Source organism: Magallana gigas, chromosome 10, assembly GCF_963853765.1.
Source record: "Magallana gigas chromosome 10, xbMagGiga1.1, whole genome shotgun sequence".
Lineage (NCBI taxonomy): Eukaryota > Metazoa > Mollusca > Bivalvia > Ostreida > Ostreidae > Magallana > Magallana gigas.
Window position 1 is genome coordinate 32,960,803 of NC_088862.1, and position 26,458 is coordinate 32,987,260.

General features: G+C 33.7%; 2 protein-coding genes across 4 annotated transcripts; both read left to right on the forward strand.

Annotated features, from left to right (window-relative positions):
* The first annotated feature begins 245 nt into the window (after positions 1-245).
* On the forward strand, positions 246-13,883 carry LOC117683642 (atrial natriuretic peptide receptor 1). 2 transcript variants are annotated; one of them, XM_066073432.1, is made up of 23 exons: positions 246-629; positions 835-1,215; positions 2,237-2,397; positions 3,142-3,276; positions 3,486-3,621; positions 3,989-4,080; positions 4,436-4,571; positions 5,643-5,724; positions 6,016-6,133; positions 6,898-6,966; positions 7,535-7,612; positions 7,916-8,020; positions 8,337-8,408; positions 8,712-8,826; positions 9,527-9,688; positions 10,121-10,289; positions 10,589-10,738; positions 11,016-11,139; positions 11,314-11,382; positions 11,721-11,895; positions 12,338-12,436; positions 12,811-12,902; positions 13,058-13,883. In XM_066073432.1, exons 1-23 carry the CDS (start codon positions 308-310, stop codon positions 13,100-13,102), a joined length of 3,087 nt encoding a protein of 1,028 aa, XP_065929504.1. In that variant the 5' UTR covers positions 246-307; the 3' UTR covers positions 13,103-13,883. The 2 variants fall into 2 exon arrangements, with proteins under 2 accessions (XP_065929504.1, XP_065929503.1); XM_066073431.1 differs by having other exon boundaries at positions 247-629; positions 8,679-8,826.
* Positions 13,884-15,813: 1,930 nt separating this feature from the next.
* Positions 15,814-26,372, forward strand: LOC105333016 (zinc finger protein 227). 2 transcript variants are annotated; one of them, XM_034454041.2, is made up of 3 exons: positions 15,839-15,944; positions 19,589-19,687; positions 24,883-26,372. In XM_034454041.2, exon 3 carries the CDS (start codon positions 24,982-24,984, stop codon positions 26,365-26,367), a length of 1,386 nt encoding a protein of 461 aa, XP_034309932.2. In that variant the 5' UTR covers positions 15,839-15,944; positions 19,589-19,687; positions 24,883-24,981; the 3' UTR covers positions 26,368-26,372. The 2 variants fall into 2 exon arrangements, with proteins under 2 accessions (XP_011434108.3, XP_034309932.2); XM_011435806.4 differs by lacking the exon at positions 19,589-19,687 and having other exon boundaries at positions 15,814-15,944.
* Positions 26,373-26,458: the final 86 nt, after the last annotated feature.

The window sequence follows — 26,458 nt, forward strand, 5'->3', positions numbered from 1 at the left end:
AAAGAAATTAATTTTACCATAAAAATAAGTAGGCTGTAAAAGTTTGAAAAATTGTCTTTGTTTTAATGGTTTTGAGAAGAATGTAAAAATAATGACCACATTTTATGGCATTTACTGCCAGATTAAAGACCCTATTAGAATGGACTGATTGCTTTATTTCTTAATTTGAAATCATGTTATATGTATAAATACTGTGTGTTTCAAAGCACTCTGACTTCCAGTTGTTTACCATTGCTTAAATTGTTTTCTTCGAAATCCGAACTAGTTTTGACATTTTTAAAACGGTTAAAGATTCAAATTGAAGATAATGGAAAGAAGAGTATTTGTAGATATAAGTCAGATTTACTTTCTTATATTGCTTACTCTAGTCTTAGCACAAAGAGACAAAATAACAATAGGAGTTTTTATGACTGATACTTCATTACCTTTTGGAATTCACCAAAGTGGACCGGCGGTCGAATTAGGCCTTCGAAAACTGAAAGACTTTGTTGGAGAAGCCATGGACATAGAAATCATTCAGCATGTCTCGCCAGACGGAATGGAGTGTGACCCTACCAAGAGTGGTCTGTTTGGTAAGACAGCAGCAGAGATGTATCACCTGAAGAACGTAACCGCAGTCATTGGACCAAGTAAGTAACTATTTTTCATCTTGCTTTTAGATTGTGTAAGTAAATTTCAAATTACGTCGTAAGAGGATTTCTAATTTTTACACCCTTCGATCTGTGTATCTGCAAAAAAAAAGAATGGTTTTTGCTAAACTTAAATTTTGATTATTTCCAATGTAAAACAAGTATAGTAAGAGCCCATCCTCATAATCACGTGTTATATTCATAGCTTGCAGTTCATCAGCGGAATTTATTGGACGAATGGCCGCAGAATGGAACATGCCAATATTTGGAAGTGAAGGGTCGTCTGGGGCTTTCGAAGACAAACGCGTTTTCAGGACACTGACTAAAATGGCGTTTGACTATAACGAACTTTCTGTGTTTTATCTAAATTTATTTTCGCACTTTAATTGGACGGATTTTACAGCTATGTATGAAGAGAACGCGACACGGTTATCACCGGCAGTTAACCTCCATAACACTGACTTAGCTAGAACATTTCATAGGAATATATTAGCAGCTGGATTAAAATCCACCCTTCTGGAATTTTCTTCACAAACAGAGCATGGATATCAAGATGTTCTAGAAGAGGCGAACAAAACATCGCGAAGTAATATTTACAACGCTGTTCATTTTTCCCCACGTGTTTGATACTGCATACAGGGTTGTTTTCGCCCCGTTTAATATTTGCCCTTATACAATTGCAAACAGGTTCGTCCCGTCTTGAATTCGCCTAAAAGCAATTATGTTTAAAGAGAGATAATAAGAAACGTTTGAATTCGCCCAGTCTTAAATTCGCCCGCTTACAACGAGGGTGATTGGGGGCGAAAACTAAATGCGGGCGAATATTTACCTGTATACTGTATAGTAGTCTTTATAGAATTAAAGTAAATCCACCCTCCTGTGACGTCATACATTTTACATAAACCATAATTCATTAAAATTCTTGCAAGTAGATTTGTAATTTCTATGTTATGATAGGTGCACATCGAAAACTCAAATCACTGTTTACTTGGAGATATTTAATAAGCGTTTTTCATCATTATATTCGACATAATTCAATAATGACAGAGGGAAATACCTCTTTTCTACTTTTCTCTAAGTGATATATCTAAATGCTATAATTTTTCTAATGTAAGCAATTTTTTTTTTTTTAATTAATTTTAGTTTTCTGGCGAAGTAAGCAATAAAATTTGAATAGACAAACAAGTATCCATCCACTTATATTTAATTTTTAAACCAAAGAAAGTGGGATTTTCAGATGATAATTTCAGCCTTTGGATTGTATTACCTTACATCTTGAATAGTATGGATACTTATACATTTTATTTAATTTTTGATGAAATTCAAGTCCAATAAGTTAAAAGTTTTTAACTTTGAACCCATAATTTTATTGGTACAGAGTTACCTTAAATATAATACAGTAAAAAGGATTTTAAAAACTATACAAATTGATTGTATGTCAGTTTCTAATTTTAGTAAAAGATATACTTGCAGTATTTGTCTTAGATAAGTGTCTCTCAGAGAGAGAGAGAGAGAGAGAGAGAGAGAGAGAGAGAGAGAGAGAGAGAGAATGTATTTGCATGTAGTTTGGTGACTTATATTTTGTGTTTTTGTGTTATTTTGTGTAGTCTTCCTGGTTGTGTCTGACAGCGTGGCATTGCGTGGGATGATGTTGAAGGCCAGCTCTATGGGAATGACCGAGGGGGACTATGCATTCTTTGTTTTCTTTTATTATAATGGTTACGTCAACGGAAGGTTCACGTGGAATATGGGGGATCAGGACGACCAGGTTTAGATAACATATTTTTTATTTTTAAAATTATGAATACTTTTTTATGTTAAAAGCATTCAATGCAAACTATTACAGACATTAATCTCTTCTTTTCTTGATTTTAATGTCGATTTGCATTTTATTTTTAAGGGCTTTGAGTTTAAGACAGTCATTCATTAAAATCAAAGTACACTTTTTAAAAAGTGTATATGTAAGGTATATGCAAATCACCTTCTAGAAGGCTGGATGGTCAAGCCCATATTTAGTCGACTATATTGATCCCCTTAAGAAGAGAAGCTCTATATCCGGATATAGGAAGTACTGTGGAAACATTAGAATTCTTGGTGGCTCAATTGTCGTGGTAATCGTGGGTAGCACTCGCCCACGAATTCACATCCTCAACGAATACCTATCATAAAAGATTTAGTTTACCAACTCTGAAACTAAAAGCTAACGCATCCACGAAATTACATCCCAACAAATACGCAAAAAAACCACCATCCCTGAGAATTGGCCCCTTCGAAATTAAATGATTCCACAGTATAATCGAATTCTAAAGTTTAAATAAAAGATTTTTTTCTTTACCATCTAAAAGTTTATAGCCTAAAAGATCATCGCTAAAAGTTTAAGAAAGATCTTATTGTTAAATTGTTGACCACCAAACCCCCTTGATATGTACTCCCATATTTTACATGAATGTTATTCTAATAAAATTGATGTGTCATATTTGAATTGACAACTTTTACGTCAAATGTTTTGCAGACAGTTAGAAAAGCGTTTGAGTCTGTCTTTCTGATTGGTTTGTATCAATCAGAAACAAAAGAGTATAAAGAGTTTGCGATGGAAATAAAACGGAAGTCCTTTGAGGAGTACAATATGGATATATTTGACCAAGATGTGAGTTGAAAAGCGTCTATTTACATTCATTGAATACAATCAATCAATGTTAACACATTTTTCATTTTCTGTATGCAATAAAATGATTAACACGATTCTTAGAATTCGATCTACATGTTGTTATTTTAAAACGCATAGTGTTACATTGTCATCAGGAATTTTGTCCTATAAATGATACAGTGTAAACAATTTAAACAATGCTTTTTCAGCCGAATCCACACGCAATGGTATTCTACGAAGCTTTAGTGCTGTATGGAGAAGTTGTCATGGAAACTGTTCAAGATGGAATTGATTTTAGAGACGGTTTAAATATAGTCAGAAGATTAAAGAACAGGACATTTGATGGTAGAGGAACTTTTCTGTTATTTTCATTTATGCTTAGGTATTTAATTATTATTAACATAATTAATATCAATATTCTTAATGGTTTAATTATCATTTAGTAATAGTTACATATTTGATTTGTTCTAGATCACTCGAATACGCAGTCGAAACATTATTATTCTCATTTCAAGTTTATGATGTTCATGGGTTATTTCTTCATCAGTTGAACATTTTTCGGTAGTAAAATTGCGCTAGGGAATCAAACAAACAAGTTTCAAAGATTTGCTTAAATAAAGACAACTAACGTGTGAATAATAAATAACATTCAACACGATTACTGTAATCATACCACAGGAATTCAAATGTGCCTTTGACCCCTAAATTGTAGGCATCAACGGTGATCTATTCATCAATGCCATTGGTGATCGAGTTATCAATTGGATGATCATGGATTTGGACCCTTTCATTGGCGAATTTGTCGTACGTTTTATAAAATTAACTGTATATGAGAAAATGTGTCTTAAATACAATAAGTATGACATTCACGAATGATGCAAGTCTGTAAACTCAGATAAAAGCAATGTTCAGTACCCTGAAAAAAATTATTATGAAGTGACAAACAGACTAATTAAGTATAATAATAATGATATGGCATTTCCTTTGTATTTTCACTTGTTAGAAAGGGATTTAACATACTATTTTGCGTTTTGATATAACATTAAACTTTGCAAAATTATTTCTATTTTTTTTATTTTTTTGGCTTCCGTATCTTAACTTAAGCTCGAATTATTGTACATGCTAAGTATATTGACACAATACCAATTGTTGACTGTAGCCTGTAGGTTACGGCGGGTCGTCTCTTGCATTCCATCTCAGTAATTCCAATACAATTCATTGGCCTAACGACAAAGGACCTCCGATAAACAAACCTCGATGTGGATTTACTGGGGCTGATTGTTACGTCATCGAAGGTCCGGTATTTATTCCTTTTTTGATTTCTTTTTTTCCTTTTCTTTCTTTTTTCAGAAAATTTAGTTCTTTTAAATCTAATATTAACACTGTTAACCAAATAGGTATACTATTTCTTTGTGCTACGCCTCGCCATCTATGAGTTCTATTAACCCGATACATCTCTGCAGTCAGTCAGTAACAAACCTAATACATGTGTTGTTTTCATGAGGACTATTAAGTGACATACCTTTTTACAAAAAGCGATGATTTACTTCATCTACGCAACCCCACCATGCATTCAAGTTGCCTGAAATCTCGTCCAATTTATCTTATTTAAACTTTTCAAAATTATTAATCTCACCTTTCAAAAGCTCTTTGAAAAACCTTGCTTCATTAATGTTTACTTACGATTTTTGTTGCTATATAATTTTAAACGTTTTCTCCCTTTCCTTTGCAGAGATTGAGCAAATTTCGACGCTGCTATTTTGCTATGCTCCGGACATAACAAAGTGACTTTAATATTCAAAGAGCAACCGCTCTTATTTAAAAAAAAAAATATTTCAGATGGCAACTACTCCAAATATATAAAGAACTTATGACATGCAGCTTTTGTATTAATTAATATGAAATTTCGAAATGAGTAGGAGAAGCGTCGGCCAATGACAGCCAAATTGAGATACATGAGGCAGTCACGTGCTAAGTTTAATACCTGTCCAATGAAAGTGTGACATTTCGGTCCGAGGAAAAACAAAGAGTGATATGATGAGAATGTACTGAAGAATATAATATAACAAACTTTTTAATTAGTTTTATTAACATCAGCGTTACCTCCATGGGTAACAACGAAGTGCTACATGTGCGTAAATTATGCGCGTACGGTTCGCCGTAAAGTTCACAACATCTTTATATAAGCAGTAAAATTTTCTCTAAAATTTAGACATTCACTATAATAAAATAAATAGTGCATGTTTGGGAGGGTATCAGTTGAAATTGACACCCCTCGAAAACCTTTTATGTACTATTTATATAATATATCATGTTATCATATATATCATGATTTTTATATCATTAAATCGTGTCATCTGTTATAGATAACAAATTCTTTATGGTATTATCCATTGTGCTGGCGGTGTTGATTCTAGCCATCTGCAATATGGTTTTACTTGTATATAGGTTTGTATTCTGTTGAATATCCCTTTCTTAACTAAGTGGCTAGCTATATTTTTTTTTATCGCATTTTAGATTTGAAAAACCATTTAAGGTGGAACTAATGTTAACTATATTTAATTCTTAATTTGTCAAATCTGAAACACATGTTGTCACAATTCTAACAGTGGAAAGATAAATAAAGATTTGCATGATCTTGTATCATAACTGGTTAAAAATATTGTAAACAGCTTACTAACATGATATTGAAAACAATTAACAATTGTGGGATAAAATGTTTCTATATGAATTATGAAGGAAAATGAAGAGAGACGCTGAAATGTTGAGTAATTGGTGGAAAATACCCTGGGAAGACATAGCATGGCTGTCCCAGTGTCATAGTAGATATTCCCTTTTGTGTTTTTCTGAGGGAAAGGTACAGGTTTATGTTTTATTTATTTGCCAAAAATATGTTATATAAACGGAGAGAGAGAGAGAAAGAGAGAGAGAGAAAGAGAGAGACAGACAGAGAGACAGACAGACAGAGAAAAACACAGAGACAGAGTAAGAGAGAGAGAGAGAGACACACACACACAGACATACAGACGGGGACATACTGACATGTCCTGACTGGGACGGAAGTAATCTCTAATAATTAAGTTTTTTCGTACATTATTTCCTTACTTTTGGCTTTTTAATGTTTATCCAAATATTATTGTAACATTTGTGATTTATAAAATGCACATGTGTATTTAAATGATATTTCATGTGGATCACAGCAGCACAGATTCAATTTTTAAAAAAAAATAAAATTAAAAATTACATAACTGAAATTTCAATTTCCGCTTTGATCAAGATCCAATCGCTAAACCTTCGGAAAAATTATGTGTCTACTATTGAAGTTCATTTTTCCCTAATATTAAAACATACACCAACTGTCTAAGGATATTATCAAATAAGTTCTACGAGAAAAAAAAGCACGCTTATTATAATTTTCAACACACAAAATCTCACTCCTTTTTACAAGTAAAATCTTTCAAGGCAGTAACACTTTGAAATGATTTTGTCAATCGTTTTGATTAAAAAGAAAAGATTTTTTGCAACAAATGTAGATGAAATTAATATTGTATAAGAGTATTATAACTTCTATTTGTTTTAAAACTTATATGTTTTTAATGTTAATGTTATTGTAATTGAAAGCTTAAGTCCAAATCTGAAGAGATGAGCTTAAAAACAATGGCTGTGGATCAGAAGGTTGCATCATATCAGGTATTCTCTCGATATTGAAATATAAAAACACGTAGTTTTCAATATTCATATTCCTGTTTTGTGGTGGTATTTTTTTTAAACTCAATAAGTTTCTCCTTCCTATGACTTATTCAACAAAATCTTAATATGTTGAAAAAACGTTTATGCCTGTTTCTGATTTTAAAATAGTCAACTTTCATTACTTCTTAACGCTATAAGATTCATTTCCCTCTGAAAATAAGATAATAACTTCTAAAACTGTCATAACTTTTTTTGGACTAATACAACTGACTAGTTTATTTAGTGAATATCTCATTCGCAACAAATCCATTCACTTCAGCCGAAAATTCTTAGAAAGGAGAAGCATCAAAATTTACTAGCATTCCTTTTTTTCAACCGTTTAGAAATATATGAATATATTTTTGTCAATATAATCCTCAATAAGATATTATGTTTCTCTGTTAACTAATTGAGTGATTACTTCGGAGTTAAAAATAAATGATACAGACTTGTTTATTGTCTATTGATATCTGAAAGCAATGCCTATTATTTCTGTGTATACAGTTTTTAAAATGCTTTTCATTTTTAGGGTTTAAAAGTGTATTTACAAAAATTCAACAAAAAACAACGACCATCATGTCGCTCGTTTTATATGGAATTGTCTCAGGTAAAACATGTAGAAATTTACAGTATATCCCATGACATTTTTTTATGGAATTAGATTAGGTACATGTAGTTGTGACGTGTTTTGTGATTAGCATCGGCCGATCATAGCTGTGTTATTACTGATTTTTAAGCTCGAAGGCACCAACTGTTTATATATTACATACGATGTTATTTATTACTAATTTTAATTCTAATACGAAGGCACCAATTGTATATATTACATAGGATATCATTTGTGATATTTAAGTTACGAGACACCAATTGTATTTATTATATAGGATGTTATTTATTACTGATTTTTAAGTTACGAAGCATCAATTGTCCGAACCTGACCAAGTTTCTGGGGCTCACTGAGCACGATTCAAGTCTGTACTCAGTCACTGAGTTCTGTCCACGCGGAGACCTCAGGGTAAGGGTGACTAAGAAATATATGTCATATACATGTAACAAAATCATGGATAATACCTCAAACAGCGCAACTTTAAAATGAATAAGCATTTCTTATGACAAATGTAAAATTTGTTACTTCCTAGAATGCTTCATTTGATTTTTTCTCTTTATCTTTAAATGAAAATAAAAATTGTTTTTCAGAGCATGAGCTTAATATTAATAAATGGTTCGAAAAAAAAACCCAGTTACGCTCTTGATACATGTAACAGTTAAAAGGATTAATATATGCTCGGGTACTATTTTCAATTATATTCAACCACAGTTTTCATTTTTAGGATATTCTGAGCAATGATTCGTTTGTATTAAATAGGGAGTTCAGCATTTCATTAATTCGCGATATAATACAGGTAAGATTGATTTTTTTTCATTGAAATTTATTTTGAATTGATTATTTTCTTAATGAATAAAATGTTGTAGCCTACAAAGAGAAGAATACAAATTTTGATAATATGCAGATAATTTACTTAAAACTGAAAAAAAATTACCTTTTGTGAGTATTTTTATTGCTTTTATTATTTACAATTTATTTAAATTTTAGAAATTGTTTGTAATTTTCCTTTATAACTATTATAGAATTTCCTTACCATCAGTTAAGAACATATTTCACACTTTATCAGGCCATGGATTATCTCCATTCTTCTAACGTACAGTTCCATGGCCACCTTCATAGTCGTAACTGTGTCATCGACAGCAGATTCGTCCTCAAAGTGACCAACTTTGGTTTACAGTCTTTGAAAGACCATCATATTGATTTACATAGTGAAAGTAAGAGCTGGATGTAATTTGTTTTATGAATGTATAAAAACATCTCATCAACATTTAGTGTGATATTATACGAAACATCAAGGAGACTGGATGGTCAATAAATACTGTACTGATCAGACAAAACCTAACAGAAAGTAAAACCCAACTAAACTCTGGGTTTACCTTCTGGGTTTACTTTGGGTTTACTCCGGGTTTACTTTGTGAAAATTTCAGTCCACTCGGGGTTTACTTTGGGTTTGCTTGAGGTTTACTTTATGTTTACTCAAGAACTGCTTTTGTATGTACTGAGGTGTAAGGCAGACCTGTATTTTATCTTACCATCTTACTGCCTATAATTCCTGCCCCTGGTATATTCCGAATACACATGTAGAGTCTGCTTTCAGTGATATACTTCTGATCGGGGTTTACTCTCTGGGTTTACTTTGGGTTTACTCTGGATCCATTCTGGTAAACCCAGAGTAAACCCAGAAATTAAACCCGTGGTTTAGTTGGGGTTTACTTTCTGTTAGGTTGGGTCTAATCGGTACTGTATTTTAGACATTGTTTTAACAGCCATACACTTTTGTAAAGAGAAGTTAATAATAAAACTTTAACGTTTGAACAATTTTATTTATCTTTCTACAAAGTTCTTCTTTTAAATGAGTTTCGTTTAGTGTATTAAAGCGTAGACAGTAACGATTGTATTTTCTTTTTGTATAAGAATGTCTGTGGATGGCCCCCGAGCTTCTCCGGAAATCGACGACTACTTCCGATCATTTAGAAATGCAATGTGCGGACGTTTACAGTTTTGGTATTATCATGTATGAAGTGTTGTCTAGAAAGGAGCCATTTGAAGATGACAAAGAATTCTTAACTTTGGAAGGTAATTTTTAAACATATTTAGTATAACCATGATACTATTCTTAAATATTTTTGACAAAAGAGAATTTTTTTCATTAATATGGTTTTTTTTTTCGTGAATAGGCATTATTTGAATGATTGAATAAATTCACTCATACGTCAGGATCTTTATTTAAGTTAGTCAAAAATTGAGCAAATATGTTGTCTTTTTGTTAATTTGAGCAAGTCATGTTTAACGATTAAAAAAAGTTTTTGATAGCAAAATATTCAGACTTAAATATTCAGACTTAATTTTTGAATAAAGATAATGGTTTATTTTCTCCAACGTAAGTAAGAAATGGTTTAAATCCGTACACTTCATAAACAATTGAAATAACAAGGCGATGTTTTTAATTTCCTAAGATGTTTTAATAATTCAGATCTAAATGTTGTCACGAACTGTTCTACATTGCAGAGATCGTGACGAAAGTGAAAATCGTCGACGATGTCCAGTTCCGGCCCCGATTAAACATGGTGGGCATTGACACGGATGTCGTCGGACTGATGAAGTACTGCTGGGAAGAAGACCCAAACTGCAGGCCCACTTTTCAGTTCCTGCGAAAAGAATCTCGCAAGTTACAATGGTAAAATGCCAAATTTTCATGAAAGCTAGAGGTATTAAAATTCCGTGGAAATTAGGAGAGCTAAATGATCAAGACCATTTCTTGACTATATTAATCTCCTTGTAAAGAAAAGCTCGGCATGAATAGATAGGGAAAAATGTTAGAATTTAAAAACTGATATATTTAGCTTTTTTCTCAACTAAACTTATCTATTAATTATGGACAAAAATATGATATCTAGAATTTAAAGGTAGAATCTGTGGATAATTCGTCGACCACAATATAATATGATTCCTTTACGATTTTTTTTTTCATTTAAGGGATAAATCTGGAGAGAAACTGTTAGATAATTTGCTGTCTCGTATGGAAGAGTATGCCAATAACCTTGAGGATCTAGTGGAAGATCGAACGCAGAGCTTGATCATTGAGAAAAAGAAGTCAGATGAACTCCTCTACCAGGTCTTGCCAAGGTATAATGCAACCTAATTAACAGTCTCTTACTTGTGCTTGTGGCTGTCTTTAAATCTAAATGTAGACATTCTTATCATGTTTTGATATATTCAACGTATCATTTCAAAGTGTCATTTATATTAACCATTCGAAAGTGGGTATTGAAATTGTTGTCTGTATTCACAGAACAATGCACGCGATGTAAGCAAAAAGTATGTTTTACCAGACGGGTTTTGCTCATATGTTTTGATATTCTGATATCTTGATAATAATATCTGAGTAAAAATAATGGTACAGGAGCGTGGCGGACAAACTGAAGACTGGATGCACGGTGGAGCCAGAGGCGTACACGTGCGTAACGATCTACTTCAGTGACATTGTGGGCTTCACCAGCCTGTCCTCACAGAGTACCCCCATGCAGGTCACGTGCTTTGTTCAATTTTTGTTTTTTAATTGCAGTAAAAATGATTATCTTAAAATCAATTATAATAAGAGTTTGATTTACTTAAAATCAATAATAATAAAAATTGTACATTATCAAAAGTATAGAAGTATATACATTCAGATACATTTACTTACTTGTTTGTGTTTTTAGGTGATTGACCTTCTAAATGATCTCTACATTTGCTTCGACAAAATCATTGAACACTTTGACGTCTACAAGGTAAAACGTTCCCACACTTACTTACTACGTGTCATTTTGTCAAAATATATGTGTTGGTCATTATATGATTTAAAGCGCTAAGTGTTAATGTCATAAACACAATATGTCACGGTGATTAGATATAATTGAAATGTGATTTATATTAGTTAAAGGTATAGGTATGACTGGGTTTTCGTATTTTAGGTTAGAGTTGAAATAAAAGTGCAGTATTATCTAATTTTTATAAATAACATATTAAAACATTCAAAAAATACACTGGTTATTAATTACCACATACAAAAATCATTAATGTATTTAAAAATAAAACAAAAAAAACAACACCTTTTTTGTATTTTCAGGTTGAGACAATCGGTGACGCGTACATGGTAGTTTCCGGTCTACCAACGAGAAATGGCGACCAACACGTGGTGGAAATAGCCGGGATGTCGTGTTCTATCCTAGAGAGCGTTAAGAATTTTAAAATCAAACACAAGCCGGATCACCGCTTATGTGCCAGGATTGGAATGCACTCTGGTTGGTAATAGTGATGTAGCGGTGTAATTTTGTAATCAGTCTGATCTATTTTAAGATAGATCGGACTACCGTGTCAAATTCTCCATTAAAAAGCCCAAAATCACACGACAGATTCACTTACAGATTTTTTCAACCGTTATATATAATAATTGCAGATCACTAATTCACACAAGAATCTGTCTGCCACCGATCATGGGTTCGAATCCAGAAAGATCCATGCATTGTTTTAGGATGATTTTTGTTTTATTTTTTCAAGCCCAACTGTATTACCCCAAAATCAAAATTTTATTTTCAACAGATTTTATCAACTAAATGCATACATATTTTTCTAGCAATTTCTTACAAAGAAGGATCTAATATAAATCTAAGAATAGGAATCTATAAATGGCACCCGAAGATTCACATAATATTAAACAACCTGTTGAAATCTGCTGTTTGATAGGTCCAGTCTGCGCAGGCGTAGTGGGTCAGAAGATGCCGAGGTACTGCCTGTTTGGTGACACTGTAAACACAGCTTCACGGATGGAATCCAGTGGGGAACGTAAGTCAAGTGTTTTCGGTAATTTTATCATGTTGCACATTTCGCTTATCGATCCAGCTTAGAATTTTTTTCAGCAAAAGGAATTATATAAGGAATAAATAATCATTCTTTGAGTATTATGAGGAGATAATTTTGGTCGGCGCGTTATCAAATCTAATAAAGCTCAAAGGGCTTTATGATAGATTTACAAAGAAACGTACATGTTTATTGTATAGTGACAAGAAAGCATACAATGTACGCGTCCGTCGAATTAGAAGTCGAATTTAAATATGTGATTCTAGATCCTTGCAGTTTATTTCCTAAATTCTATAACTAAGACTGTACCTACATCTGAGCTGTATTCTGTATTGTTGCATTGTTTTCTGTTTTTTTAGCCATGAAAATACATACCAGTGAAAATACTCGCAACCTTCTGAAAACTCACCAGGACTTTTTGCTTGAAGAACGAGGAGAAATACAAATAAAGGCAAGTCGGTCCTGATTTGATTATGTTCTATTCATGTCATATAACTACATCATTATACCGTTTGTGATTTTAAGTTAGATGCATCTATTGTCATTTGAATTGATAAATGTTTCTTAAACATTCGTATATTTTATTAAAGTTTATTCTATTTTCAGGGGAAGGGCATGATGAGAACTTACTGGTTGTCCCGACAAGCTTAAAACTGTCACAGAGCCTGCTAGTCACGGTCTTAACGTTGCCAACACCTCCTCAATTTATACCAGAACTTCAATTTTCAAAAATTTGAATATTCATGAATAACGTGATGCGTCATTATTCGACTTATACACCCCCCCCCCCCAATGCACTGATGTGACTGACGCAACTGTATACAGCATCACCTTACTTGTATTTTTTACGTGTTTTGACATCTTCTTTTTTTCTTCTTTTTTAAAGCGCTAAGCATAGCTCAGCGCTTTATTGTCGTTAGACTTCTATTTCCGGTGCAAGGAATAACTGCCCTCTATGAGCAGAAATATACATCATTTAAACTGGTAAGATGTATAGGGAACCAGTTATCTGGGTGACGGAAATGGCCGAGTAGATACGATTGGTTTGCGGGGCTTACGTACATCAGCACGGGATGCTACGCAGTGATGAAAAAATATAGTGCGTATTCAGAAGCTAAAATTTAGAAAAATAAAATCGATTCTTTGCAAGAAAATGTCAAAAACTGTGATAAATTACTGTTCAAAAGGTATAATTTGTGATTTTAACATATATCTTTTTTCAGGCAAGTATCCATATACAAGTCGTGTTCAGCTTTAATTCACATCATCTTCAGAAAGTAACATATATTTAAAGAAATCTGGCCTTCGATACTTTAAATTGATACTCATTAAACATAAACCAAAATTTCAATAAGGCTCAATTCCGCCTACGCTTGCACACAGTAAATTTTCTTAGAACCAAGCTAGGTTAGCGCTTTTCAGTACTTTCAGTACTTTGATTATTCATTATTATTAATCACTGTTACGCATTGTATTTATATTATCCTCTTTATTTAATATTGATTATTAATGTGGTAAACTTGTATTGTAAAAAAAGTTTAAGTAAATATTTTAAAAAGTGGAATAATAACATGTGTTTTGTTTACACGATTAAAAAATAGAATGTTTCTTTTTTGCGTCGATAAAAAGCTTTACAAATAAAAATAAATCATTTTGACAATAATACAGTCACGCTGGCATAAAAGATTCGTCGAAAATCTAATTTAAATTTGCAGAGTACATGTACATGCACAGGTGATAACATTATGCTTGTAACTCATTTGATTACATTAATAAGTTAATATCTTGTTTAAAGGGGCATGGTCACGATTTTGGTCAAAATTTATTTTCCCGTTTTAATTTTTTGAATGTTTACAATGCTTTAGTATGGCATTAATTTCTAATAGTCAACTAAATTGTTATATAAGCTTAATACAGAACTCCCATTTCTTAGTTATTTAAAAAAAAAGCTTAGGTGATGTTTTGTATACAATTTGAGTGCATTAAAGTCTCCTTTGACGTCCAGGGTGTATTAAAAATTGAAATATTGAAATAGGGCTGCACAAACCGGTTATTTAACAAATTTGTGATATATTCCAAATATAACCTAACCAAATTCTGACAAGAAAACATTTTCCGCTTGAACGCACAAAATACACAGGGTAATCAGCTATAGTCTAGACGGCTGGTGGGGGGGGGGGGGGGGGGGCGTACTAAGTCTCTGCAGCTAACTGGTCACCCTTATGACCATTCATTGTGGCACACATTTATGGTACTGCTGAAGCATGTGTAGAACGGACCCTAAACCTTGCTTGTATGCTTGTACATTGCAAGCAATAATTATTTTATAATCTTAATTTTCAATTGGACGAATTCATTGTCACAGGGTGATTAAATATTCATTGATCCAATATTCATTTTAATATATTGATATATAATGAACTAATTCAAATATCATTTTCATCGTCATCTATAAACCTAGTGAATTACAGATCAGTAGAATTTTCTGCGTTTCCACATACATTTCATTCATATTCATCCTGAAACTGATACACTTCACCCCCAGACAGCCGAGAGAAAGGAAGAGTCTATCTCCTTCTCCCAAATATATCATCAATTTCAATATACTGCAATGGTGATATAGAACATCTGTCATTTCGGTAAGTTCGTTTACCGCAGTTGCTTAGTTAAATGTTTAAATAATTGATAAGAATTTGAACATAAATTAATCGTATTCAAACATCTTAAAATATATCAAGTTTAATGCATAAATCTAAGCTGTGTGAATGTGTATTATATTATATTATATTCATTTCTATATAATTATTGTTACAGATCCCCATAAATTCTATGCATTGAAAAATATATCCTTAACACAAGTACTTTATTTAATGTCAGAAAGGAGGGGTGTTGGAAAAATATATGGAGAATTTTAACGAAACATATTTAAAAAAGGGTATATATACTTGTATTTGTTTACTTGTTTTTTTTTAGATATTGGGCAATAGCAATTATTTATTTATTTATTAAATGTATTTTTGAGGATATGCTATATGTTGTATTATTCAAATGAAGAAAAAATATCAACCTAACAAAGAGAGACAAATCTCAATGCAAATGAAAAAAATCAAATAATGAAACCTATTTATGTAGTTTTATTGTGGTGAAAAAATATGTACCGTTTCAAACCACAAATTGGAATTTTTTTTCGGATATGGCCGACCCCCCCCCCCCCCCCCCCCCCACACACACACACACATGTACAGCCATCGATCAGCCACATTGATGAAAACAAGTATTTGATACGTATAAAATTTGACACTCTAAAAGCAGTTTTTTTTTCTCTGTAAATTTTCTTTTCATCTAAAGCATCCAGGCGTAAAATAATCGTCGGGTTAGGAATCGGGTTCGAGGTCCGTGTTTACATAGACTCATCGGAACAAAGCCGAAATTTTCAAGGTTTCGACATAAAATTGGATAAAATCCCCCCAAATTAAAGGGTTTGTGACAGCTGGTACGTAGATCATTACTTTCTGCAAACTTCAGACTCTTTTCAAAGCGATTGACCGTTATTTAGCCATTTTCCTTCTGTAAATATCGTTTTGTTTGATATTTATATATCATAATGAGTGCTGGGAATGATGTAAAACAACATATGATCATTTCATCATTACGCGATGACTGTGGTTATTACGGGTTGTGCATGTATAAAGTGATTAACGCAAACATAAGTATGGGGGCAGCTATGGTCACTTGATTAGTTAAAGCCTCATACAGAACTGTAATTTATTCAGTGGTCGTATCCCAGATAGCATGACTACGTTGGGCCAACGTTGGCCCTTAGTTGTTCATTACGTTGTACCAACGTTGGCAGACTACGTTGGGCCAACGTAATTTTGCTCATCGGCCCTACGTTCGTCCAACATGTTGGGCCTACGTTGGTCCAACATGTTGGACCAACGTAGGGCCGATGAGCAAAATTACATTGGCCCAACGTAGCCTGCCAACATTGGTCCAACTTAATGAACAACTGAGGGTCAACGTTGGCCCAACGTAAAGATTACGAGGAAAATTACATCGGCCCAACGTCCTCTGTCAACGTTGGTCCATCCTAGTAAACAGGTGAGGGCTAACGTAGTGACAACGATCAAACTTTCAATGGCTTAACGTAGCATGTCGGCACTTATTCAATGTAATCCCAATTTAATTTCAACACTCTTGTTCAATTAATTCCTGTTTGCTGTTTGGCTATTAAGATGCAGGAGTTCAAATATTCTATGCAACGAAAACATAGTATACAGATTTTATTTTTTCTTAGAAAAAATTTACAATACATTTAAACACTTTTTAGAATTAAAAAGAATCGCTAGCATATTTCTTTGTCTATGTAAATTCCTTAGTAACAATCGAACTGTAGGGTCTGATCACTGTCCGGGTCACTGGCTTCAGTGGCTTGGGTTACCTCCTTGCTTTTTTTCTTTCTTCCCTTTTTTCCCTTCACCTTCACGGTCTTTGGAAAACGGAACCCGTCCTTCCCTATCTCTACATCTGTTGCAGAGGCACACAGTCTGTTTTTTTCTTACTGCGGCTGAAAATGTAAATTTTAGTTGTTATTTTTATTGTGCAATATGAATTAACGTTATCTGTTATACTGTAAAGGAATGTATAATATGATTATGAATGCTTCTATATTTTTTTAATTTAACTCATTGACAATTCAAACATTATATGATATAAAGAAACATTGCACAAGCATTCGATTTCTTGAAAGAAAACTATTACTTACATAAGTTAATATAATAAATTATCATGTACTTACTTTTTGTAGCATATATATCCCCAATCTTCTAATGTATAATTCGTAGAGTAGAAAAAACACTATTTACTATAGGTGTACACACACAACGGTTGCAATATATTCAAAATAAAACGTTGCAGTTTTGACCATCCTGGTTATATCAGATGACCGATCTCCAAGGAAACTGGCCAGTCCCATGCTGTGAGTAGCACTGACCTAGATACTTGGACAGTAAAGGAGCTCCGTCTGCCTCTTAATTTCGACACTTTAAGATTCATTATGCAATAGGCGCTCCAGCTACACGTGTACATACAGGTCATCAGATTTATATAAACATCCCTCAACAGAGCAACAATGGCCAACATCTATGACCCAACAGTTTTAAATAATTAAGCCCAATACAATTTACAATGCTCCACTAAATTTCTCAAAAAATAAAAAAATCATTGTCGGGTTTAAAATCTAACAACGAACCAACGTTGGGCCAACGTTTGACAGTTTAAAACTTTTTATATTAATAACATATATTAACTATTTTTCAACCCAAGTTACTGAGATCGATATGCATACAATGTATCATGATGATGTTATGTATTCCAAAGTAAGAGAAATAGATTAAACTCAACTAGTTATACATACAAACTTTTTAATTAACATTTTCATGTGTTAAAACATAATAAAGACACAATAAATTCCTTATAATTGCAATCAAAATTAACAGAGCAAATCACATTATTTACTCACCTATACCTTAAATTTTTGTGGTTGTGTTTATGTTATCTGTTTGTTTCTTTTAACTCTGTCATAATTCGTAGCATGTAAAAATAATGACCCAAAGTTGGCCCAACTGCGCATTACCAACAATTAAATGAGATCACATGTTTTACCTACGTTGGCCCACCCATGGCCCAACAATGTTACGCCAACAAACACTTAGTTAGAATTCATGGCATGTTAAGATGTTGGCCCAACGTCGGGCCAACTGCGCATCACCAACAAATATAGATCATATGTTTTACATTTGTTGGCCCAACGTTGGCTCAACATTGTTACACCAACAAACACTTAGTCGAAATTCATAGCATGTTATTATGTTGGCCCAACGTTGGGCCAACTGCGCATTACCAACAAATATAGATCATATGTTTTATTTATGTTGGCCCAACGTTGGCTCAACATTGTTACACCAACAAACACTTAGTCGAAATTCATGGCATGGTAAGATGTTGGCCCAACGTTGGGCCAACTGTGCATTACCAACAAATATAGATCATATGTTTTACTTATGTTGGCCCAACGTTGGCCCGACGTTGTCATGCCAACAAAGCAATCAATGTGCTATGAAAGATGTTTTATAATGTTGGCCCAACGTTGGGCCAACATTGTGTGCTCAACGCCAACCATCAACCAACGGTACAACTAATTACCAACGTTGGCCCAACGTAGTCATGCTATCTGGGATACAGACATAATACGTTTGTGACAGATGGATAATTCACACAAAATAGTCTCAAACACATGGTTGACATGTATGGATGATATAAATGCAGCACTGTTTTTCTTCCTCATGTAATTTGAATTCTGTTCAGAAAAATGTAGAACACATTGCTGCACAGGAACAGGACTGTTTGACTCAGAGACAATCAGGTCAAAGGCATTTCACCCCAAGCTTGATTATGTAACACATTTAAATTGATTTTTTTGTCATTTATATGATTAATATTTTCATAAGTAAACATGCCATATTGATATAAACACCAAAGGATGCTGTATTTTTATTAGCATTTGTCTGGTTGGTTAGCATATTGTGCATTTTAAATTTTAGTGTGTGTTCTGAATACCATTTGCGATTAGAGAACTTATGATAATAAGATAATATTGATTTTTCTTATAAAATGCATTGTAAAATGTTTACTAAAGAAGATGGGGGAATAAGATGGCGCAAATGCCCATTCGGTTTAGTAGTGAAATACAATTTTGAATTCATTTTTCCCAATTAAATCTATTAAAATACATTATAATACAAGTTTGCAAAAGCACAATTTCTAACTATATTCAGTTTTTGATATATTTAACAAAAGATAAGAAAAAAATGTTGCCTGAAATTTCGATGGAATCGAACCCATATATAACATAAAAACCCTAGATACTTAAGGTTAGCTTATGTCAGGTACCCTAACCACTGAGCCATTTCAGACACAAACAAATAGGCTGTTTAAACAATATCGGTGACTTTGACCACGAATTTACGGACTTGTATTATTTTTTTCAAACTGTTGGGATACAAAATGATATTTTTAATGTATAGTGGGTCATCTCTCCATGTTTTTGTTGATTGAAATCTGTTTGTTTTCCAACAGACCTTATTTTGACTATGAGAAAAATATGGAGCAGAGACCCACTCTATATAAGAAAATGCCTTGAAGTTCCAAAAAATGACAGTATTTGCAGGTTTTGATGTACGTATACGCCTGTTTGAGTCAACATATTTCAAGTATTGAACAGGTTAAAAATCAATGATATGTTAAATATTAATTGTTTTAAATGATTTTTGTTTGAAAAAATCAGATTTGTTTATATATTAATTTTTCAGTAGCTTGTCCGACCGTGTATGGGCATTTTACACGCCTTATCCACCCATCTTCATTGAATGAAAATTATTTACTCTTCAAAAAGGGGGCGTCTTTTAACCCCAAGGAACCCCAATGATAGAAATTAATAACTATTAATACCCAAGGGGTCTCATTGGAGTTCACGTGTCACCTCTTAGTAACCCAAGGACACCACAAGGAAACCCTAGGATACCCCTACGAACCCCAATGATAGAAATTATTAACCACTGAAAATCCAGGGGTCTTATTCAAATCCAAGGCTCACCCAAAGGTACCCCCAATGATAGAAATTAATAACTATTAATACCGAAGGGATCTCACTGGAATCCAAGGGTCACCTCCAAGTATCCCAAGGATACCCCTAGGAACCCCAAGGATACTCATAAGAACCCCAATAATAGAAATTAGTAACAAGTGATACCCCAGGAGTCTCATTGATATCAAGTGTCACCTCAAGGAACCCCAAGGATACCACAATGATAAAAATTGATAACTATTGATACCCAAGGATACTTACTGGAGTCTACGGGTCAACTGTTGGTACCCCAAGGATACCTGTAGGAAGTTATGAACCCCAAGGTACCTAAATGATACAATCTAATAACCACCCCAATGGTTTTACTGTAAAACATATTTCTAATTAATACCAATTGACTCAATGGAATATCATAAAAACATCTCTGGGTAACCTTATTTTTAAAAATACTTTATTTTTCAGCTTGTTACCATAGCAACGGTTTTCAATTTTTATTTTTGAAATCTGAATTGAAAAACCATGATAGTGTGTACCAAAAAACAGAAATTTACAATTATTATTCAAATTAAAAGATAAAATCATATTTTGAAATTTCTCTTTAGTTACCATGGAAACACTTTTAAAAGATGTGTTTCCCCATAAATGTTTTACTTGAAAAATGACAATTTTGTACAATAATTTATTCATTCCTAAAAGCCCCAGGTTATATACATAACTTACAATAATATCTCTAATAAGCATTAAAATGTCATTTTTACATCTTTATGCTCTGTTACCATGACAACAGGACCACATAGCAACAAATAAATGTTGTTAGGCTTTATTACTTATTAAAATCTATCAAATTTTGAAGTACGAAGATAATCAGTGACTATGCGTGGCCACCGAATTTTGATTCTTAAGGTATCCCACTACTCAATGTTGTTGTATAAAGATTTTCTTGAGAAGTATATCATTGAAATCTGTAGACAAAACATACTTAAAAAATACAAAGATAATGGGGGGTCAGTATCCATCCCTCTGAGTTATGGCCTATATAATTTGACCTTTTCGCACCTAAAATGCAATTTCATCCTGATTAGGATTTGTTGTCAGTATTTTTGATTAAGCGAACTTATTTCTTCAAATATTGTATTTAATTAATATGCACAATGGTCACACTGAATAGAGGGATTACGAAAAAAAATTGTACGAAGCTGCATAAATTTTTGTGTGACCTTTTTGCACTTAAAATAGACAATTTCTATAATAGTTACAATTTGATTTGAAATAAAAACTTTTTGAATATCAAGAATTTTATAAGATTAATCCAGATTGCCTAGATATGTATTCAGTATCATTTTGACATAATATAACATGGGGGTCAGTGATGTCAAATTTTAGATATAGGGCTTCAAAGGTAAAATTCTCGCAAAATTTGGCTTAAAAAATTCAGACATGTTCTATATATTTGCATGATTTTATGCTATCTCCCCTCCATGGGTGCAACACAATGGATTGACCCATTAGGGGTGCAGAATGTTCACCTGACAGGCACCTAGGTACCTGTTAATTGCAGGTAGACACCCCTTGTATATTGGTAGTAGCTCTTGGACAGGGATTAAAGGGCCAACATCACCCTTTACATGTAGACACAATGGCTTCACCATCACTGTTGCAATATATTTACCTATACCTTCATCTCCTTGTTTATTGGGGGTAGACAACCGTCATACCTACATCTCCTTGTTTATTGGGGGTAGACAACCCTCATGAAGTTTGGTTAGCTCCAACGGACTTTTTGTCTGGATTACAAGGGGAATTCAAAGCAAAAGCAGTACACAGTTTGGACCCAAGACAATCCTTATTAATTGTTGCTGAATTTGTATTGATTAATTATGTTTAATAAAAATGAACATCTGGAGAATCCCTACAGCAAATTGTTTATCAAAACTCAAATTAAAACACAATGAATAGTTTTAGCCCTTTTTCACAAAGATAAAATCTGAACTATTATATTACTCTCATTAACTTGTTTAGTCATAGACATGTAGCTAGGCCATTGATTGATAATTGACGATATCAAACAATTTTATTAATACTCTCTCTCTCTCCCCCCCCCCCCCCCCCCCCCTTCTCTTCCTCTCTCTTACTTAAAATCCTTTAAAAAAGGGTGGGTTTTTTTTAAGACAATAAAAAATTTTAATAAAATTACAAGAAGAAAGAATAATAAAAAGTATATACCAGCCTGGTTGTATTTGAGGTACATTAAACTTATGATGTGCATAAAAATCAAAGGAAAAGAGGATGCAAAAACTTGGAAAATATGTTTCAAGAAATGCTGTTTAAAAAACTGAACTTTTTTTATTTTACAATAATCAATGCATCTTGTTTTAGTTTATCAATTTAGGTAATACTAGGTACATGTAAATACCATACAATTGGAGTGTTGTTCGAGTACATTAGAGTATATTTAAGGTTCTTTGGGTTGACATTTTTTTGAGAATGTCATTTTTTTCATGTGTGTTTATCAAATACTGGAAAGCAATTAACTTTTACTTGCGGGAAAGAATTTTTCAAGAGGTCCCGGGAACCTCATCCTCACAAATATTTCTTGCTAAGAATCAGTTCTTGCCCTATAGGTGTAAGAACAACACAGTTGTAGATTAAAGTTGATCGCAAAAATAAGTCACCATAGATGAGTTTATCTTAGGTTATTTGGGAAATAAAGTCGTCACAAATAGGCATTGAAAAACAATGCATATAAAGCATATGATGTATTATGGTCTCCAATTGAACCAAATTACACAGAGTATTAATGGTATACACTTAGTGCCCTGGTGTATCAAAGGTCATAAATGTATGGATGTATCACTGGAGTTCCATAGGGTTCCTTCGGATACCTAGTGATGACCTATCAAGTGTTTTAAATTTGTATTATTAGGGTATCCTTTTCTATGGTGTATTAAGATTTATAAGTCTGTTTTATTAGGGTATCTTTTAGAGTTTCTTGGGATTTCCGTGGGGTTCCCTAGGCTTTTTAGAGGTAAGTCTGGGATACCAATGAGTCCCCTTGGGGTTCCATTGGGTTCTATGGGGTATCAACTTTTATGAATCTGTATTAAAAGGGTATCCTTTAAGTTCCATGGGGTATCCATGGGGTTCCTTGGGATACCTTGTGGTGTTTGGGATATCAAAAAGACCCCAAGGTGTATCAAGAGATATAAAATTGTGTTATTAGGGTATCCTTAGGGTTCCTTGGGATATCAAAAATTATAAAATTTAAATTACTGGTGTACTGGTATCCTTGGAGTTCCTTGAAGTATCTGTAGGATGTGTAAGGGATAACAATGAGTCCCAAGGGGTATCAAGAATTGTAAATTTGTATTATTAGGGTATCCTTGGGGTAATTTTGGGGTTCCTTGAGATATCTTTGGGGTTCTATGGTGTATCAAGAATTATGATTCTGTATTATTGGGGTATTCTTGGAGTTCCTTGGGATATCCCTGTGGTTCTTAAGGTGTGTCTGGAAAGTCAATGAGTCCCCAGGGGTATCAAGAGTTTTAATTTTGTATTATTATGGTATCCTTTGGGTTCTATGGTGTATCAGAAGTTATAAATTTGTATTATTAGGGTATCCTTAGAGTTCTTTGGATATCCATGGGATTCCCTGGGGTTCTTAGAGGTGGGTCTTGGATACTAATGAGTCCCCAGAGGTACCAAGAGTTTAATTTTTTTATTTTTAAGGTATACTTGAGGTTCCTTTGGGTTCTATGGTGTATCAAGAGTTATAAATCTGTATTATTTCGGCATCTTTGGGGTTCCTTGGGGTATCCATGGGGTATCCTTGGGGTACTCAGGGGTGACCCTTGCACTCTAATGAGACCCCCTAGGGTATTAATAGTTATTAAATTCTATAATTGGGGTTCCTTGAGGTTCCTTGGGGTTCCCTTGGGGTTCCTTGGGGTTCCTTGGGGTTAAAAGACGTGCCGTTCAAAAATACACAAAAATTCAAATCCAAGTTTGCACTAACTACCTTCATGCAGAATATACTATTTATTATATTTTACAAATTTTCATATCACAGAGGTAGAAATTATGACAATGTAAGTCCTTACAACATTTAACTTCCTGCAGGCTAAGATTTTTTTTTTGGCGAAGATTGATTACTGGTATTGTTGAATTATTGATTTTAAAACATTGGCTTAATTCTTTTCATATACAGCAAAACTCGAATATAACGAACACGGATATAGCGAAATTACGGCTATAACGAATTATTTTTCATGTCCCGGCAAATTTCTTATATAAACCTATAGAAAATTGATGTATATAACGAACACGGCTATAACGAATTTACGGCTATAACGAAGTAATTTTAAGACCCCCGCTGGCAAAATTTTAGCGTATTTTATCATTTTTATAACGAATTTTTTCCATTTCAAACTTCATTGAAGAAAATATGCAATTTTAAGATGCATATATAAAATACTCAAATTCAAATAGTGTACGGAATTTTTTTAAAAATTGAAATGAAATGTTTATATTCACATTTTTTGTAAATGACGGTAATACTAATTTTATAACTTACGATAGTTTAGTAAACTGTTAGCCGGAAAAACCCTTAATTATTTTATAACGAATTCGCTATATTTTTTTTTACGAATTCGTTATAAACGTATAGCATATTACGGCTATAACAAAGTTTTTTCTATGGTTCCTTGAAATTCGTTATAAACGAGTTTTGCTGTATATGTACCGGTATATCATCTACATTGTTTATAAGAGAGTTTTCATTATTTTTTAGGTTTGATCCATGGTACACCAGACAATATGAGTGGCATTTATTGACCTCAGGCTTTCACTCAACCTGCAGGAAAAAAAGGTCAATATTTGGCTCCATACAATGACTTCCCCAGAAAATTCTTGTGACAATGTTAACATCATGAGCAAGTGTGGATCATGTCGAAAGTTGTTCAACAGAGAAGGTAACTTAGATATGGATACAGAATCCGACAGTGAATTTCAGTGTGCAACATGTGGAGAGATATTCTCGCGAGCTGCAGAACTGGACGTTCATGCTTCAGATCATCCGTTAGATGAGGGAGTGCTGTGTGAAATTTGCAGTAAGTTGGATCGGATCTGCAAGTCTGTGAGTAAAGAACTGGTTGATATGATGGGAAAGAAAGGAGCTGAAGAAGCGGGAGCAGTTCCATTCCCACGGAGTAGCAGTGCTCCTCGAAGTGGCTCGCAAGCGGGTAAAAAGTTGAGTGTTTGTAGCCTCTGTGGAGAGACATTTGTAGAAGCTAAGGATCTAGAGAGTCACTTGATCATACACAACATCAAAGAGTCGTACAACCGCAAAGTGGAAAAGTCTGCCAAGAAACCCGACGGAAAAGGTTTCACCTGCGATGTATGCGGCAAAGATTTTCTTCATTTATCAAGACTGAAAGTGCACAAGAAAACTCATACCGGGGAAAAGCGATTCAAGTGCGAAGTGTGTGATAAAGGATTTTACTTCATGTCACACAAAAAAACACACATGCGGACACACAAAGGAGAGAAGAGATATGACTGTGAAGTGTGTAATAAGAGGTTCTATTTCATCTCACACATGCAGACTCATATGCGAACACACACAGGAGACAAGCCGTATGAATGTGACATGTGCGGCAAATCTTTTAGTCTTCAGTGTAACCTTCAGCGACACAAGAGAACACATTTTGGAGTTAAACGGTACAAATGTGAAATATGTGGCAAAGAAATCGCAGAACATTCAGGATTCCAAGTTCACATGCGCATGCATTCCGGATTAAAACCATACAAATGTGATGTGTGTGGAAAGGAATTCAGTCAGACTGCTCATGTTCAACGTCACATGTTCATTCACACCAACGAAAAACCTTACTCTTGTCAGTTGTGTGGGAAAAACTTCCGTTGGACTGCTGATTTGCAAAGACATCATCGAACACACACAGGAGAAAAACCGTACAAATGCGACGTGTGTGATAAAACATTCTATCATGCCTCTGGACTAAGAATTCATTCAAGGACTCATACAGGCGAAAAACCTTACAACTGCAATGTCTGTGGGAAATCATTCAGCCAGGCTTCAAACTTAAAAACGCATGTCGGCAAACACAAGAATTTTGTGTGTGGTCTGTGTGACGAGGGATTTCCCGACTCAGAGAAGCTGACGTCCCACATGGTCAGTCACACTTCTTCAGGGGATCCCCCACAGATAGAAGAATTACAACCCTGTAGTGTTGAGTCTACAACAGAACCACAATAAATTGACCTACAAGACAATAACCTTTATAGCTGTGAACAGATTGATCATTGATATATTTACCATTGATAAAACCCTACTTGTGCATCATGTG

Coding starts and splice junctions, on each gene's coding strand:
- LOC117683642 (XM_066073431.1), top strand. CDS start 308: ATGGAAAGAAGAGTATTTGTAGATATAAGTCAGATTTACTTTCTTATA. Junction 4,081..4,435: donor CTTTCATTGGCGAATTTGTC/GTACGTTTTATA, acceptor TGTTGACTGTAG/CCTGTAGGTTACGGCGGGTC. Junction 6,967..7,534: donor AGAAGGTTGCATCATATCAG/GTATTCTCTCGA, acceptor TTTCATTTTTAG/GGTTTAAAAGTGTATTTACA.
- LOC105333016 (XM_011435806.4), top strand. CDS start 24,982: ATGACTTCCCCAGAAAATTCTTGTGACAATGTTAACATCATGAGCAAG.